The 17,846-nt window shown below is 45.1% G+C and overlaps 1 protein-coding gene across 5 annotated transcripts; it reads left to right on the forward strand.

Moving 5' to 3' along the window:
- Window positions 1-550: 550 nt before the first annotated feature.
- On the forward strand, window positions 551-16,802 carry LOC120947700 (proline dehydrogenase 1, mitochondrial). Of its 5 annotated transcripts, none has more exons than XM_040363287.2 (12): window positions 551-655; window positions 1,538-2,752; window positions 8,620-8,741; window positions 10,311-10,397; window positions 10,489-10,679; window positions 12,921-12,985; window positions 13,072-13,250; window positions 13,318-13,492; window positions 13,577-13,738; window positions 13,831-14,022; window positions 14,099-14,276; window positions 14,356-16,802. In XM_040363287.2, exons 2-12 carry the CDS (start codon window positions 2,294-2,296, stop codon window positions 14,559-14,561), a joined length of 2,016 nt encoding a protein of 671 aa, XP_040219221.2. In that variant the 5' UTR covers window positions 551-655; window positions 1,538-2,293; the 3' UTR covers window positions 14,562-16,802. The 5 variants fall into 5 exon arrangements, with proteins under 5 accessions (XP_040219221.2, XP_040219220.2, XP_049467188.1 ...); XM_040363286.2 differs by lacking the exon at window positions 8,620-8,741 and adding an exon at window positions 9,267-9,388; XM_049611231.1 differs by having other exon boundaries at window positions 552-648.
- Window positions 16,803-17,846: the final 1,044 nt, after the last annotated feature.

Here is a 17,846-nt window from a genome sequence, read left to right on the forward strand (position 1 = left end):
AAAATAAACACAATGCATTTTTTTTTGCCACTTAATTTTGTCCACCAACACAATTGCACACCTGCGCGAGCTCTTTGGCGGCCATCTTGAACCCTCAAAACCTCTCACAACGCCTTTCAAAAACGATCGCCAGCGAGGGAAAATCGCACCGAATTGGAGCGTTGGCGAGCTTGCAAAAACCGGGTTTTGTCCTACGGGCCGCTCTGTCAATCTGCTGTCCCACGAAATGAACGAACATTGCTCAGCGGATTGATTTTGCCTCGTTAAGGCAGCGCTCTGTGAGCTAGCGATAATGGCACACGATATCGGTTTGGATATTGGTACGTGACAAGTATTTGTGTAAGTTATTAAATCTTTTTTGTTCACCGAAACACTGAATATTCTTATAGTCTAGTCCAATTCCTTCATTTTTCACAACAAAAAAAAAGGTTTTTATTGCAATTAATGGCTGTTCTACAAGGCAAGAAACTGATGCCAGAGCACAAATCAAACAAAGTTTTGCTTCTCGCCTGACAGTTGTCGTTCGACAACTGACAGAGCGCTGCCTAAGTCGCCAGCCGAAAGAACGAAAGCGAGCGCACAATTTTTCCTCGCGAGTAGAGCACCGAGTCTGCCCAGTCTGGACGGTTTGCTAGTTCTACTTCCTTCGTGCGTGGTAAATTGTTAAGCTTTAAACTTGAGCCGTTTTGCTACAACGGGGGAGAAAAAAACCAACTACATTAGTGCACTACTGCAGCGAAAAGTTTCCCAAACGGTTCTGCCTGAAATATTGCCCTAATCGGCACGCTGGAACAGGTGGCAGTGAATATAAAATTAGACACTTGTAAATTTGCTGACACCGATGGCAATTCGGTTGCCGGGGAGTCCGTTTCTCGCATTCGTCAGTCGATAATCTACAGCTGAGATTTAGTTGCAAAGTTGTACCTACTTTTCGATGTGCACAATAGAATAGTAATCTTTTTTTTTTAACTTGAAAAGGGACGAACAAACACCAACAGTGCGAAAACGAATATTTGATCCAGACGGGGTTTATCGCCAGTTTTGCACTGCTCGAATGAAAATTCACTTTAGCTTTGTGGTCTATTTTCATACGATGCAGCAAATGCTGTTAGTTTTCCATCGGCACGGAAAAGAAATATTGGAAAATTTGTTTCATTTACGTAATTCCGACGTTGGTAGTGTGCGTCGCGTATAATTGCGCATGTGTGCACGTGCGTCTCTGCCCGACTGTGTATATGCAGGCGAGCGGATGAATTTGCACGCGATTGTGTAATCCCGGTAATAGTGAGAATATTCTTGGCCGCTCCATTGCCAATTGAGCGATTGCCACCGGCTGCCCCTCGTCACCGTACACCTGCCGGCAATTGTACCCCGCGTTTCTTCCCGCAACAACGTCCGTCGCGAAAAATGCGTCGCCCTTCGCCACAACGAAGGACGGCGCTTCACGCATTATCACGTGCTATTTTCCGTTGCTGGACGAAAGATGGATTGAGCAAGCAATGTTCCAATGCCTTCCTTTTCCGTCGTCTCTTTACAGGATTTACCGGGAAACAACAGAAAGCAGATTCGGGGCTTGCGTTAGCACTTGCGAAAAGAAGGCTAAACACCAGGAAGAAAAATCGTCCTCGCCGTCTTGTGTCGTCGTCGTCGTCCCCCCACCAGTTTTCCAGTTCGCCTCCGTTGAGTGACAGAACAGTGTCAGTGTATTGGTGTGTGTGTGTGCGCGTGTGTTCGTGTGTGTGACAGCAAGGATCCGTCGCCTACTTCGCCGGTATTTCGCCGTCTCTGTGTGTGTGTGTGTGTGAGAGAAAGAAAGAGGGAGATAGTTTTGGAGCACAGAAAGTGTGCTCTACTTGTGACGTGTGATTGTGTGGCGCTGCACATCCTTGGCTGGGTCACATTGGTCCGTTCGTCCTGTGACGCAAAAGCGAACTGTGTGTTGTGTTGTGGCCCTAACGGTACACACGTGCTGCCCGCGAGTGTGCTCCCATTGTGTGTGCGGTGTGTCAATATCCTTTTCCTGCTGGTGCGTCCAAGTCAAGTTTGTTTGAGCTTGTGCAAAAAGTGTCCAACCAAAAAAAAAAAAAAGCCGACGTGTGCGCGTGCCCTTTTCAGTGTGTAAGTGAGTGCAGCTGCTGCCGGTACGAGTAACACGGGAATTATAGCATCCCTGCCTCCTCCGAATACCATCTCAACTGCTCTTAGCCCAACAAACTACCCGGTGGGGTAATTTCGGTGCAAGCAGTGCTCAGTACGTACGCAACCCATCCATCCGGCCTTCCTCCGCATTACCATGGCCTTTCTCCGTACGGTTTCGCGCTGTAACAGCCTGGTGCCGCGCAAGGTGTCCTCCCCGTCGTCGACCGGCACGAACGGATGCTTGTCGCACTCGCGGTCGGAGCAGTTCCAGCGACAGTACGGTATTCATGCGGCCAGTAACCACCGTGGCCAGCTGTCGAGCGCCTTGCTGGCGGCGCTCAACCACCGGCTAACCCTGGAAGGACACCCGTCGCTCGACGGAACGCGTCGCTGGCGGTCCACTACGGTCGCTGCTCCCTCGCCCGTCAGCACCGGTGCCCGCCAGCGCCAGCAGCAGGACAACAATCCCTCCACCCCGCAGCGCGATCCGCTGGACGTCAGCTTCAACGATCCGCATGCGGCCTTCAAGAGCAAAACCACCTTCGAGCTGATACGGGCATACTTCGTGTACGTGCTGTGCTCGTCCGAGTTTTTGGTGGAAAACAATATGAAGGTAAGGACGCGCTTTTGGGGACCTGCCCGATGCCCAGACGAGTCCAGTGTTTGGTGTGGCACTCTTGGGAACGACCCCCAAAGCCCGCTGTCATCCCACGAATGTAGAAGAGTTTGCAAAAGGCGACCAGCTATCCTTCATAATCTGTACGATTTTAACACCGGTCTCCGCTCCCCCCCAACCCCCCCCCCCCCCCCCCCCCTTTCCCGACACTATGAATGCCGTGCCAGAATCATTTCCCTTCGATTTCCCTTCCACCACATGCTGCCGCTTGTACACGCTCTGTGTGTCCCGTTCGTGTAAGCTAACAATCGACAAAACAGAAGTGAAAATCCGTTACGTCAAGAGTCACTCGAAAAGGACCGTCTGGTGCGCTCTGGGGAACTTCAAAACGAAGAAATACGGTTTCTTCGCTGTCAAGTCGGCTTGGATCATAATCGATTTCAGCACACATGAATACGAACAACGGGGCGGACCATCCCTTCAGCACACTTGGCCCCATCCTAAAGATAGTCCATTACATCCTTACACCGGATCGTTTCCCTTTGGCGGTTATGCATGTGATCAATAGCGCGATATTCTGGCACATGCACAGCCGCCGAGCGTTCGCGTCACATTTAGAACAAGCAGCAACAGAATGGGACTGGCTTGGCTGTGTATACAAGCCCCCTCCCGTTCGGTCATTTCCTTCCTTTGTTGCTAGGGCAGTTCAATACTGCACCGAGGCGTTGCATAATCGTCCTTGTTGTTTTGCGATCGTTTACATTGCAGCTAATTTGAACTGGTACCCATTATGCAAGTTACACTACAATGTTGCACTGCTTTACAAAAACAGCCGGTTACTAGTAATCAGTAGCTGAAGTACGGTTTTTTTTTAAAGAAATAGCTAACAACTCGAGGTATTACTCCAATAAATGTGGCGAATGTCAGCTATCACACTCAGGACATTTGAGTACCTGTGCACAGTAGAAATTCGGCCAGGCTCATCACATCAACAACTACCTCGCGGTGAACGCGTGGGTCAGGCAGGAAGATTTGAGTGGCACCGCCACTGAAATGTGCTAAATTTATCCAACACACGCTCTTTGGTGTCGGTTGGATAGTTTAAAGAATTTTGCAAGAAAAAAAAAATGCGAGAAAAACACACAAAACACTAGCTAAACAAACCCAGTTTCTCTCGCGGTGGAGAGGGTTTGTCTTGCTAAGATGATCTATCACCCTATTCTGTATAATGTTCGTACACACACACACACACACCAAGTCGAAAGTGAATGAGCAATAAATAAGTGCTTCAGAAGACCGGGTAGAAAGAAGGCGACCTGAACACATCGCACAAAACATTGCCCGTGCACCAGCTGCAAAGTTGGCAAGATGTTGGCAAGCAGCGGATCGCCACCGTGTATTGCTCGCGTTTGAAAGTCTCGTGCTCATGTTTGGCGATTCGCATGAGGTGTGCGGGTTGACCTTTTTTCTCAATCTGCCACAAGTCCACTACACTTTCGTGAAAGAATACCCACCGGCGGTGTATTTTTGGCACACCGTTGGGGTGTTTCCCATGCCTGTAACGATGGGATCCACGAAGCACGAAAAGCAGGGGACGCGGACAGAACAGGCTCTGTGCTACTGGTGGGTTTAGGCGCGTCACGCGATTGCAGAAAATTGCGAATCATGTGAGTGGACAGCACAAAATTGTAACGGCTGTGTTTAGCTATTAGTTAATTTCATTAATTACACGATGGATTGACATTGTCCAGCAGAATGATGAACGTTCACTCAATAGGTTCTCTTTTTTACGTTCACTTCTGAACGAACTCAATTAAATTCAGCTCCGGCTTTCGTGCAAAATTGATCAATTTTCCTATCATCCAACGAATGGTATGGATGTATGCGACACACTTTTATTCCTTGGCGCACGGTAAACGATGGAAAATTGCTAAATGAGCAATATCACATGATAGTGCCGCGACTGACGGCCGCTTGTAACGGCTGCCGCAGTAGACCACCGGCGTGTTTCACTGGTCACCAAACAATCCTGCCATACGCGAACGTGTGTAAACCCATCAACGTGGCAGCAAGGGATTGATAGAAGCGGACGTACAATTATGCTAAAATTATCATTCACTTCTAATGCCCACATTGCGTTTTTTTGCTTCCACGTCACGCAGGTTGTCTGGCGCCTTGGGCTGGCGACGCAGCACACCGGTACGCACCGGTGCTAGGACGACGCACAATTAATTTACATGTGTCCCTGGATCTCTCACCAAAACAGTCATTAGGCTGTGTGAAATGGTGAACCCGTACACACACATTGTAAATGTTTTTCGTCAGCCCACGCGCGTGTTGTTGTCGCCCCGGGTTCAGTTTTGGCACAGGATATCATGAAAATGTGACAAAACAACCCCATCTCCGTCCCATCTCCCCCGTCGCCCCATTTCACAGAAGGGATGATACGAAATGGTTGGTTATTTTTGTTTAGCCGAATGAATGAACCATATGGAAAAGCGATATTACTCCCAGCGATCACGCGATTAATCCATGCTCCGGAAGCCATACTACAGTTTGGATAATAATGAAATTTACTTCAAGGAGCAGGACACATTCGCAGAGCGATTTGATTTCGTTCAACCAATTTGAATGTATTGCCCACAACCGGCAACACGTACGTACGTAAAGATATGTTTGATAACGAGTTGCATTTTGAAATGTAAAACATAGTTGCTGGTAGTAACACTCCGTATACTAAACATTATCTAACGGTGCCAACTAACCTTCCCAATGATCGTTTGCAATAAGGAAACGTAGCTGAAGAAGCATGTCAAGTGGTATTGGGTTCTATAATTAAACCTGGTGCAGTCGCCGGGTAGGGCATCACTAGGCAGCGACTCTTGCCAACAGCTGAGAAACGTTCAAAGTTTGGCAGTTTGTATTGTTGCCGCCGCCGCGCTACACATACCGTTCACAAAAGTGGAGAGGTCAGAAAGACCAGTGAACCGGAACCACCTCAAACCGGTGCGAATTCGGCCACAAGATATTAGTGTTGCTTAGCACAATTAAAGTCACTTTGCGGTTGGACGCACGTGAGCCGTGATCACATGATGATCATCCATTCCTCGATGCAACCATTATGGCAGCTTTAAGGCTCTGTCAATGGTTTTGCAAACTCCAAAGTCAAGCCTGAAAGACTGGACGTTGAGCGTTAAACGTTTCGACAAACAGGGAGGTGGAATGTATTAAGTTGTTCGCTGGTAGCCGAAAGATATCACCGCCCCCCCTAAAGACAGCTTCGTGACCACGGACCATTATCATTTCACAATCAGTGCAAGGTCTCGGTTGCGACTTGCCGATTACCCGGCCACAATGCGCCAGAGATTTATTCCATGACGTCTGGTGTGTTCAAGCTTAGGACGACAGATCGTCATGGCTGCACACTGCGTACTCGGTTGTATTAATGGCGCTAATTAAACGTGTTTAACGTGCCGTCGGTAAAAAAGGGTGTAACTGACTGTGTGGCGCACATCACACCTTCACGGGATGTGGAACAAGAAAATCTTGGCAAACCAGTGAGGCCAGTATGGTGCTCTACATACAATGTATTGGTGCTATTTACAAAACATTCCGCCCGTGACCGTCATCGAACCGCGAATGCACAAGTTGATGCACATCTAAGTCGGAAAAGCCTGCCCAAACGAAAGTATTCGCATGATCTTACTGTATGGTCAAACCAGAAGCCAGATCTTTATCTTCCAAGTTTTGAAGGGTAGGTCGGATAATGGGGCCATCCGCACCCGCATGGATAAGAACATGAGAAGCGCGCAATAAAATAGTGCTGACCTTGGCAATGCACGCGTTCCGGTTGGTGGCGTTAGTGATGCGGAACCTTCGCTACTAGCGCTTTTTGCAAAGACGCATGCGGTCTCTCATACTATTAGAGGCTGGGGCGAACGATCGACCAAGCAACGTGCCAGAGTAGCTGTGAGCCACACGCGCTAAAGTAGTATTTGTCAACTGGCCCGGTTAGTGTTTGTGCAACTGGGCTATAGCTGCTTTAGATCGTCCGCGTCACTTGTGCCGCCGGGTGCCGCCAGCCCGCACCAATCGCCCCCGCATAGTTTGGATCCCATCCACTACAACTTAGTTGCATAACCTCGCGATCGGTATTGCACTTTTTGTTGCAATGGGCAGTTTTGCAGGAGGAAATGTGACGTGGGAGGATTTTTTATCTGTCATCAGCTGGCAACTGTAAATGGTACGAACACATATCACTTCCACCACACCCATCGTTGTGGAATATTGATCGTCGGACGGAGTGAACTGCTAAAGTCTCATTACTAAGTGCTCCATAAATTCCTATCGTCGGTTCAATGATTCATGTACATAGGGCTGGGCTGTGCTCTAGCAGGTTTCGTTTTGTCGGGGATTCTAATTTTGAACTATATGATAAATTGAGAATATGCAAAAAAATTACAAATAATATTTGCAATACCTACGCTTAGCTAGAAATTCTTGTTATAATAGTTACTAAGCAATAGTTTATACCTGTTTCTAAGCGATGAGTCAAAACATTAGCAGAATGCGTTAGTCTATTGCTGATGACAATCGTGTTAGCGACAACTGCTCTTTGCCGTCGTGCTATATCTAACAACAACCATTTCCAGCCAAATGCCGTTCAGTTTATTTTACGAGCTTCCAGAATTTGCCTTTACGATCGTGTCGTGTCTGAGTGGCGCGCATTGTCCAAATGGCCAAAATCGCTACGGATTGAATGCAAATTGTCCTGAACTTGAGATGACATTGAGGATGTCACTCTTGTGGCTTGATAAAATGAAACTACCGTGAGTGTGGACACGTTTGCGCGAATGATTTGGCAAATTCTGGTCATTCATTTCATGTCCTAATTAAAATGATTCGCGAGTTGACGAAACAGGTGTTAGTAAATCTCGGTCGATTGTTCGCCGCTGCACGATCCCTAATCTGATCCCAATTTAACAGCTTCCCTGTATCCTTCTTCTTCACACTACCCGAACTCTTCATAATCTAACCGACATGCAGTGATGTATTGTGTAACTAACAATTGACCAATGTCTCTTCCTTTCTTTTTCTTTGTCTCTTACTCTCGTTTCATTATGTATGTCACATTGGGCTTTTGCCTTTACTCTTCATCGAATCTTGCTGCACAAATTTTGGACCTCAAAATTATACCAATTGGAATGATATGATGGCAAAATTCACCGTACCTGTGTTACAATGATCCTTACCCCGCATGTTCGATCCAACTATCCCTGGGAATCGCTCGAAAATTCAAAATGATTCGATACCAAATTGTGCCGCGCATGTCTATCATTCTGCATCTCCGAACCCCGATCATCGTTGCGCTGTCATCATACGAAACACACAAATACGCCATTACGCCACCAAAAAACGGTCGGAACGGACCTATTCTTCCTTCATGCGATACTAAACCTCCTCAAACGAATGGTGTGCTGGTTATATATTGAAAATTGGAAAAATTATATTGGAAATTGAACCCAATACGATTTGGATATTTAAATTGGCGTAATATAAAACAAAAACAACCAAACGAATGATTTTGCCATGCGCAATTGCAATGATAATAAATAAATTGGCAAAAACAAATGCAATATAAAACATTTTAAACAATACACACAATCGTCGACCGTTTGCGTGTGGTTCGTGAATGGCGATCGTATCCTTGTTGCATGGAATACACTACAAACCACCAAAAACCACCTGCAACTTCCGACTCCATCTACGCACGTTCTCACGCTCATACGAACCCAACGGCCAATGTGTAACGATCATCACACCATCCCGCGCTCGCCTTGCGCAAATCGCACGTGATTTTACAGCTGATGAAAGTCGCGCAAACCATTCTCGGTGAAAAGCTCTTTACGCTGCTGATGAAGTATACATTCTATGGCCATTTTGTGGCCGGTGAAGATCAGCAAAAAATTGTCCCAACACTGGAAAGGTACATGTAACCGCTAGCGAATAGTTGTATTTCTAATGGTATTATTTTTCTTTTCTTTCTTTTCTCCTTTTTTTGTATCTTTTGTATCGTTTTTTTTCTTTCTTTTTTCATTCTTCACGTTTGTTTTTCGTGATATAAAAAAACACACAAATATTACTTTTATCTTTTGTTCAACGGGATCGATGGTTTACCATTTACTTTTCGTCCTACAATATTTGTTGTTAAACTACAACATGAAAAATATGTGTTCGCAAAATTTTGTCTACAAAAATCTCATCCTCCCATTCGCTTTTTTATTGGATTTAACAAACAATTAAATATAAACTCACACATATGTACACAAAACTCGCATCCTCGAACGCGGCAATGTGTCTCTCTCTCTCGCATCTGACTGATTGTGGATCATCAACTCCCCCGGCGGCCCCGACCAACCTGATCGTTCCGGAATCCGGTCGTATCGGCGGGCTCCCTCGATGGTTCCACCCGAACGGTTCTGCGTCCCTCTCCCCTCTTCTGGCCCGATAGATCATGAAACTGATGCGAGCCATTCTCGGCGACCGGCTGTTTGTCTATCTGATGAAGCAGACGTTCTATGGGCATTTTGTGGCGGGCGAGGATCGTATCCGGATCGTGCCAACATTAACAAGGTGTCTCTATTCCTACCAATTTCTATACGTTTCCCGTTTGTGATTGCGACCTTTTGTAATGAGAAAACGAATGCATTCAGGCAAAACATTTCACCTACACGACGACCCGAATGCGTTGGATGCGCGTTTATTGTTGGCTAACTGACTTGTGCACTTGTTCGTGATTATTTCATCACACCACACCTGTCCCGCACTTTCCCTTCCACGTGCTTCGGAAGAACGCCTTCTGTGGCGAGAAGCACACGTGTGCTTTCCATCCCAAAACTCCTTGTTTAGTGTAACCATCTTGTGTCTTTACGTCTGTTTAGTACATGTATTGTTTACCATCAGTGCCGTGTTGATGTTTGGACCATAATTTCGTCTGACGATGCAATACGACTTTTGACGCTCACAATTATTTATTTTCCCTTCTGCATCGTTCTTCGTTCTTATATCGTTTTATCCATATACAGACAGTACAGAACATGGCTGTATGCCTTTCACTTTATGTGTATATAACATGGATAAATGGGCACATTGCGCAACGAAAAGTGTTCAGCGTGTTTGTTACGTTTAATTTTCCTGAAATAAATTATTTTTCATCTAATTGTAAAAAGTCATGTACAACACTCTGGTGGCAAGCTCAAAGAAAATAGTATGTTTTTGAACATCGATAACAGTTTGATAACCTCATGAATTTTATGTTGATTTCAATAGATATTTTGTAATAAAAACACCAGGAAATTTAGTTTTCATTCGATGTATAGTTGTAAAGCATCCATCTTGAACTTATGTACATATAATTTCTGATTAAATAATTTTGCATAGATGTTTTGTTTTCATAGAACTAACAAAGATTATTCACGGAACAATAGGCCTACTCGAAAATTCTACCACAAGAACACATATGCTAATCGTTAGTTTCCTTCAAAACATATTTTAGATTGCGTTCGTTCGGTGTCAAACCGATTCTTGACTATTCGGTAGAGGAAGATCTGTCCCAGGAGGAGGCAGAAAAGCGCGAAGTTGAGTAAGTAGATCGGGCCTGCTCCGGGACGTCTGTCTCGTGTTAAAGGTGTCACACCTCTCTAATATCCAATTGCATCGTTCGCCACTTTCAGAGCTTCCGTGTCGTCCGCGGGAACCAACCTGTCGGAGGACAGTGCTGACTCGCTGCCACAGTACAGCGTCGATAAAACGTTCGCCGATCGGCGATACAAGGTGCAGAGTGCCAGGACGTACTTTTACCTTAATGAAGCCACCTGCGAACGCAACATGGAAACTTTCCTCGAGTGTCTCGACGCGGTCAAAGGTGTGTATAATGGTCACGAAGACAAGGGAACAGTTTACTTATGAAAGTCTTGTTCATAATATTTTGCAAATGTGATAGACACTAATAATAACTTACACAGACACATACACACTCTAGATGTGGTGCAAAAATATGGTACCTGATTATGCAACAAAACCCTTTTTACCTAAAAATATAACCCTTCCTTGGTGTCACATGATCGCGTTAGCCCATCATTAAAATCGATTGTCCATCAACAGGTTCGTGGCGTACGATTTGGCAAACCCCAGGGTATTACAAAAAAAAAACTAACACAAATGAGAACCAACTTGTGCGCACATGGGCTCAGGGCTTAAAACATTTGCTGACCGGCACCGAATTTGCAACGGTTGCATAATGAGTGCTTCATTTTCTTCTTGAATCGAGCACAGTGCGATGATGCACTCGCGGTCCGGTCACCGCCCGAACGGCTGCACAGCTGCAGCGAGAATATTACTGGTCTTACGTACAGCCAAATGCTCGTCGTTTTGTTGGCCCGAGAAGCAATAAAACAAACAGGAAAAATAAACTGGTGCATGCTGCAGCAAGAGAAACCTGACAACCGAGTCTAGCGCAACTTTTACCGACGGAAGAGATGACCACGTTGCATTCAGCAGCGGGTCGCTCTGCTCCGCGGATTGGAATTTTATTTATTGCTCCACCTGACGGCACCGGAGCGTGATCCAGCGATGGGGAGAATGTAGCCGGTGTGGTTGCTTTCTCAGCCGGTCGCTCGTGATTTTCTTGCGCTTCACTTCCTTCCGGTGACTTCTGCTTCTGCTGGAACGTCAGGGGCGGTTGCCGAAAATGGAACAACAGCAATGGTGCGATCGAAAATGCTGCACATCGCGCCCCTATCGCTGCTTCGTTTTGCTGAGAAAAAGACCAAAATTAATAGGCTGCGTGTTTGCGATGGAAGCCATTTGATCGCAAAATTCAGACAATGCCCTTGGGCGATGGCGAAACGTATACTTTTTTAGAGCAGGACAAACCGGCCAGGGTATCTCAACTTTCTTGTTGTTACATTTTTTGTATTCTTCCTTAATCAAAAAAGAGAAACACGTTTTTTGTCCGTCTGGACACACGGGGCCCGTGGTGTCCGGTTGGCGGCGCATAAAACCTGATTTTGCGATAGTGTTTCTGCCACTGACCTTCTGAATTGCCATTGACCGGACAGTGGCTAGGAGTGTGCGTGTGTGCCAGTGTCCCAAGCAATTATCTTTTGCTTCTTTACTTCTCTGCAGAATTTCGTACCATCATCGCTTCTGAAACACACTTTTAACGTAGATTTCATAGGATGAAGAAGTGTTTTACGAGACGAAAGTTTATGTTTGATTTGAAATTTATTGCATATTTATAATGCATGTTTGAAATGAAATTTACAAAAAAAATCATATGTTTTCTTGTCCCAATGATGGATAAAACAATGCACCAAACATACGCTTGTTGAATATTTGTATTACAGTTGCACAAAATGTAATGCAAACTACAATACCAGCAGAAAATGTACACGTCACGTGACGCCGCTAGATATGTTGCCCAGCTCACGGTATAAAACAGACAGGCTTTACGAGTGATACCGCAACCAATGTCTGCACCTGTCTCACGCTGTTGGAAGAAGGAAACCCATGTTCACGAGGGGCTCGGCCATCATTACGTAGGGCCGTTTTTTTGTTTGACGTCATTGTAGAGCAGATATGCAGCATTGGTCGGGAATGTTGGTTGCTTAATGTTGGATCACGCGCTGCAAATTATAGCCGAATGATTCAGAACGTTTTGCGTTGTGTATTTTCTCGACTGTCGATGGCCTATTTCAATCCGGCGGTGTGTGCGAGTGGGCAGAACATGCCAAGCAGTGTGCAAGCATGACATACAGGGCACGGCCGGGGACAGGGTGATGGAAAATGGGGGGGGGGGGGGGGGGGGGAATTTTCCCATCATGTATGTGTGCATGTGGGTGGAATTGAACGATGGTCACTCTCGGAGTGTCACTCTTTTGCTTCTTCAGCTTGTAAATTTTGGTGAGTTCCATGAGTCCCATCAACACGGTGGGTGCGTTTGTACTAAAACGCTCTAAAACAGTTTAGAACGAATGTGATGGATGTCGATTAAAACATTTAATGTTAATAACGTACATATTCTTTTAATTTGAGTCATCTTATTATCTTATTACAATAAATATACATTTTTTTAATTCAAATTTGTTTACTCATCCATTTACAGGTGCCACATTCGGTACTGGTATTACTGCTATTAAATTGACTGCCCTCGGTAGACCACAGCTGCTAGTACGTATTTTGCACTCAGAGACGAGCTCTCTGAAATCCCTTCAGCATGCAATTCCTTAACGAAAATCCGATTCCGTCCATTGCAGCTTCAAGTGTCGGAAGTAATCATGCAGGCTCGCCGCTATATGATGGATTTGGCCGGAAGTACCGGGAACATTTTAACGCATCACAAAACCATTCAAGATCTCGAACGCTATCTCGGCAACGTTTCCGATAAGGCGGAGGTAAAGCAGTTTTTGGAGAAGGTGACATCCGACAAAGACGGGTAGGTGCATCGAGGGCCATTTTTGTTTGGTTGAAGAAGTATCATCAACCATCATTATCGTCCACAGCATTCTGCATCTGTTCCCGTGGACCGGTATTATTAACGAGGACTGTCAGCTGAGCGAAACCTTCCGCGTGCCGGACCCGGTTACCGGTCAAATGCGTCGCTTGATCTCAAAGATTCCACCCAAAGAAGAGGAGATGTTCCGTAACATGATCAGACGATTGAATACTATTGTTAAGGTGAGAATTGTTTGTGGCCGAAAGAGGATGTACCGTAGCGGATGAGATAGATGTAATTTACTATTTTCCCGCTTCTGTCTCCAGACTGCCCAAGACCTTGACGTTCGTATTATGATTGACGCCGAGCAAACCTACTTCCAACCAGCCATCTCTCGAATCACACTCGAAATGATGCGAAAGTATAACACCGAAAAGGCCATAGTGTTTAACACCTACCAGTGTTATCTGAAGGACACGTACAAAGAGGTAAAGGGACAGCAGCAGCATTTGGATGCTTCTTTTCTTTCTCTCTCTCTGTCTCGCTAAAAGATGATATTTATGATACTCTACCTCGTTAGGTGTGCACGGATCTGGAGCAAGCCAAGCGTCAAAACTTCTATTTCGGCGCGAAGCTTGTGCGCGGAGCGTACATCGAGCAAGAGCGTGCCCGTGCCGCCGCACTGGGCTATGAGGATCCAACTAATCCCTCCTTCGAAGCAACTACGGAAATGTACCACAAGACGTTGACTGAGTGTTTGAGACGCATCAGGGTATGCACAAACAGCTCCTTCTACAGGAATGAGGTTGAACTAACTAAATCTGTTTCCTTTACGCTAACCATTGCAGATTCTCAAAGATGCAAACATCGATCCGAAGAAGATTGCCATCATGGTTGCATCGCACAACGAGGATACGGTTCGGTTTGCCATTGAGAAGATGCAGGAGATTGGCATCCATCCGGAAGATAAAGTGATTTGCTTCGGTCAATTATTGGGCATGTGTGATTACATCACGTTCCCGCTCGGTAAGAACCCCCCCTGTCTCGAACGAACCTTCACCGCTAATCTGCTATCCTTTCTCTCCTACCATTTGCCACGTGCCAGGTCAAGCCGGTTACTCGGCCTACAAATACATCCCGTACGGTCCAGTCAACGAAGTCCTGCCGTACCTGTCGCGACGAGCGCAGGAAAACAAGGGCGTGCTGCAAAAGATCAAGAAGGAGAAGCGCCTGCTGCTGTCGGAGATCACCAAACGGCTAGCCAAGGGGCAACTGTTTTACAAACCGAAGGGCAAATACGTTCCTATCTAAGCAGGTGCGTGTGTTGTATGCTTTCGCCATGGTGGCGGATGGAGCCGACAGTAGTAGCACTCTACCGCAAGGCAGCACACCTACACACGACGCGCGAACAAGGCTCGGTTAGCGGTAGCAGCAGAATTGAATTTAATAACCCTCTGAACCTCCTCACATCCCCTTTTCTCACGTAAATAGTTATTCGTGCTGTTTTTTTTTTGGATAATAATTGCGAGCATCTTTTAACAACATCCCTTACGTAAAAGGAAAATAATGGAAAAGATGCAAACACACACACACACACATGCGCGCGCGTAGATACATACAAGGGTGATGTTTTATACTGCCAAAGTATTCGCCCGTACTAGTTATGGCAAACGTACGAACCGTAACCAAAATCATCCGAGCCCCGCCGACAATGTGATTTTTAAACCGTTTGACACGGAACAGCGGTGTAAGATGTTTACGTTTACGTTTCTCGTTATTTTTTTGTTTTTCTTCGCTTCAGCTACTTTCCCCACAACACTTGACCGATGTGTGTCGTTAGATCGTGCACGTCGTGATTTCGGTTCAATGTAAAATGTGCTCTCCAAAATGTGTGTGTGTATAGGTTTGTTTGTTTGAATGACGAACACAGTAATGTTTGCCCGAAATTGAATGACTACGTGCTATTTTTCATCTTTCCTTGCTTTATGTTTGGGGAAAGACTTTAGAAGATATGTGTGTTGGCCCTTCCTGAGTCTGCTACAGTTTATGATATTGAATCTGCCGTACAAAGCGCAACTTTGGTTCAGTTGAGCTACCGAACGGTCTTCACTTTAGCATACCTATTTTAACATTCAAAACGTAGTAGATTCGAACGCTGCACCATAATGGCGGGTTGAGAAGGACGCGCTCAATTGTTCGATCTACTCCGATATATTTCTTGCCAAACAACGCTTCCTTGTTACTTTCCGTAACAATTTGCTCATGTTCAGTGCTGCGACATCTTACCGCGAGCGTGTGTGTGCGTGTGTATGTGAGGACCGTTTTTGCGGCAGGACTGGCTTCTTCAGGACGTAATGCTCCGGTGAAGGCATGACCCGGCTCGGATGATCCCTGTGTATTCTGGTATACATCATCATTGAATGTTAGTATTATATGCTTATTATGTGAAGACAGGAAAGACAAGAACGCGCAACGGTAGGCAAATTTTAGATACTCTAGAATCCAGTGATGGTTACAGTGCAAACCAGCAACGCAAACACTCACATTTACAACCACCAAACCAAACGTACATGCACACACATACACACTTTGAAAAGTGCTGACAATAAACTGAGTATAACAAATTCAACTAAATGTGAAGCAAAGGCATTCGCCAGAGTAAGCTGAGTGACAGATGTGCGCTTCGCCCAAACGCATGTCCAACTGGCGAAAAACACCCTCTCCCCTCCCAGGTAGTGAGTGTGTGTGTGCGTGTGTATGTTATATGTGATTGAACCAGTCAACGGCGTTTTATCGAGAAATAAAATCGACCTCCTCTCTGGTGGAGTTGGCGAAATAATAGAGCAAAATGTTAGGCGAGAATTGTAATCATATTTAAATGTGTGAATCAAACCACTATTACAACAACAACAACAACAAAACATACCAAACAACAAACACGAAACGAATGCGATACAAATATTTCACAACATGTTCTAAGTAAATGTTTGCATGTTCCAATATGTTCCGTCTATACCGAGGGAACTGAAGCCGATAAGGGGAAAACAAAACAAAACAATTATGGTAATTACCGATGCTAGTGATGAATATTATTAAAAGGAAAAGATAACAAAGAACAAAAATGGATCTGAATAATGAATAAGACATACTATCGAGAACCTATGCTAAATGTGCACACAGCAGCAGCAGGAGCAGCAACAGATACAAGGAGAGAAGGAAGGCTTGGGATGTTAATGTTCTCACGTATTTGAATGTGTTTGTAAGGTTTGAAAACAAAAAACAACAAAAACAGAAATGGGCATATTGTATCGTGTGTATTAGTCCGACGAAAGTGGGAGTTTAACACCCACAAATGTCGCAAACGTCGTTGTCTCTCGGAGCGTTGATACTCAATTTAAAATCGAAGGAAGGAACCCCCACCCTTCCCAGAAGGGAGGGGGGCGCATGGGTGTAACTGGCAAATGTCCTGTTAATTAATTGCAAACCTCTCTGATCGTACGATGTGTAAAAATTCTGAGACAAACAATAAACATACTGAATCAGAACGAGCAACCGGGGGCACCGCGAGATGTGCTGTAAATTTCATCCGAACATTTGAAAATTGCGCCAAACGCGTTGAGCATGTTAAATGTTGCGCCAATGGTGAACATTTGTAGTGTTCCGCTTGCAAAAGGGCTACACAAACTGTATGTGGTAAACAAAAATCATGAAACTAAAATAACACCATGGTAACATTTGTTATTTAGCTTTGTGCAGTGAAGTTGATGACTCGTGTTATAACTGCTTATTTTAAGTATTTTTTGTTAAATATAAAACAATGGCTAAACATCGACGCACAAAAGAAAGATGAAAATAATTATTCATGTATCATAACTTTCTTTCGTTTAAAAAAATCATATCTTTCTCAAGTATGTATATTAATAAAAATATTTAATTATATTATGTTGCAAAGATATAACGCTTTAATAATCTACTTTAAAGCGCCACCCATAGTGCGCACGACCATAAAATAATCCACCATGCGTTCCACGCGTTCGATATCTATGCTCCAATTGGAGTTCATGAATGAAAATTTGCCACTCCATCGTAGCGGAATATTTTCCAAAGAACAGCAAAAGCTTTAAAACCCAATTCCAGCAATTGTTCTCACACACCGGCAATCAGCCCTCGACGCATGGTTGATCAACGTTTGTTTACAAAACAAAGCAATGCGGTATTCTTCGAATGACGTTTAGCCATGCCGTTCTGCGAAACCACGTGTAGGGCTGTGTATTGTTGAAGTGTGTGTGTGTGCGTGTGTGTGTTCTAACGAAGGGAGATCGGTGTTTGAACATCGCTAGAGCAGCATGCACGCTGGGCAGACAAAAGAGGGTCGAAGCGATGTTGGAAAGTTGCACAACATCAGTAGGCCGTAAGCTGACGGTTCTACTTATAAAAGCCAAGTGATGAGCTGTAGGTTATTAGTGAGAGCCCTGTGCCCTCTCTCTGATTATAACTTGCTCGTCCGCCTTTACCTCGCCAAAGGAAAAAGGAGGATTCGAAGATCTGATGGCTTTCTTTTTAAACTTTTATAATGAAATAACATAATTTTAGAAC

The sequence above is a fragment of the Anopheles coluzzii genome, chromosome 2 (assembly GCF_943734685.1).
Source record: "Anopheles coluzzii chromosome 2, AcolN3, whole genome shotgun sequence".
Taxonomy (NCBI): domain Eukaryota; kingdom Metazoa; phylum Arthropoda; class Insecta; order Diptera; family Culicidae; genus Anopheles; species Anopheles coluzzii.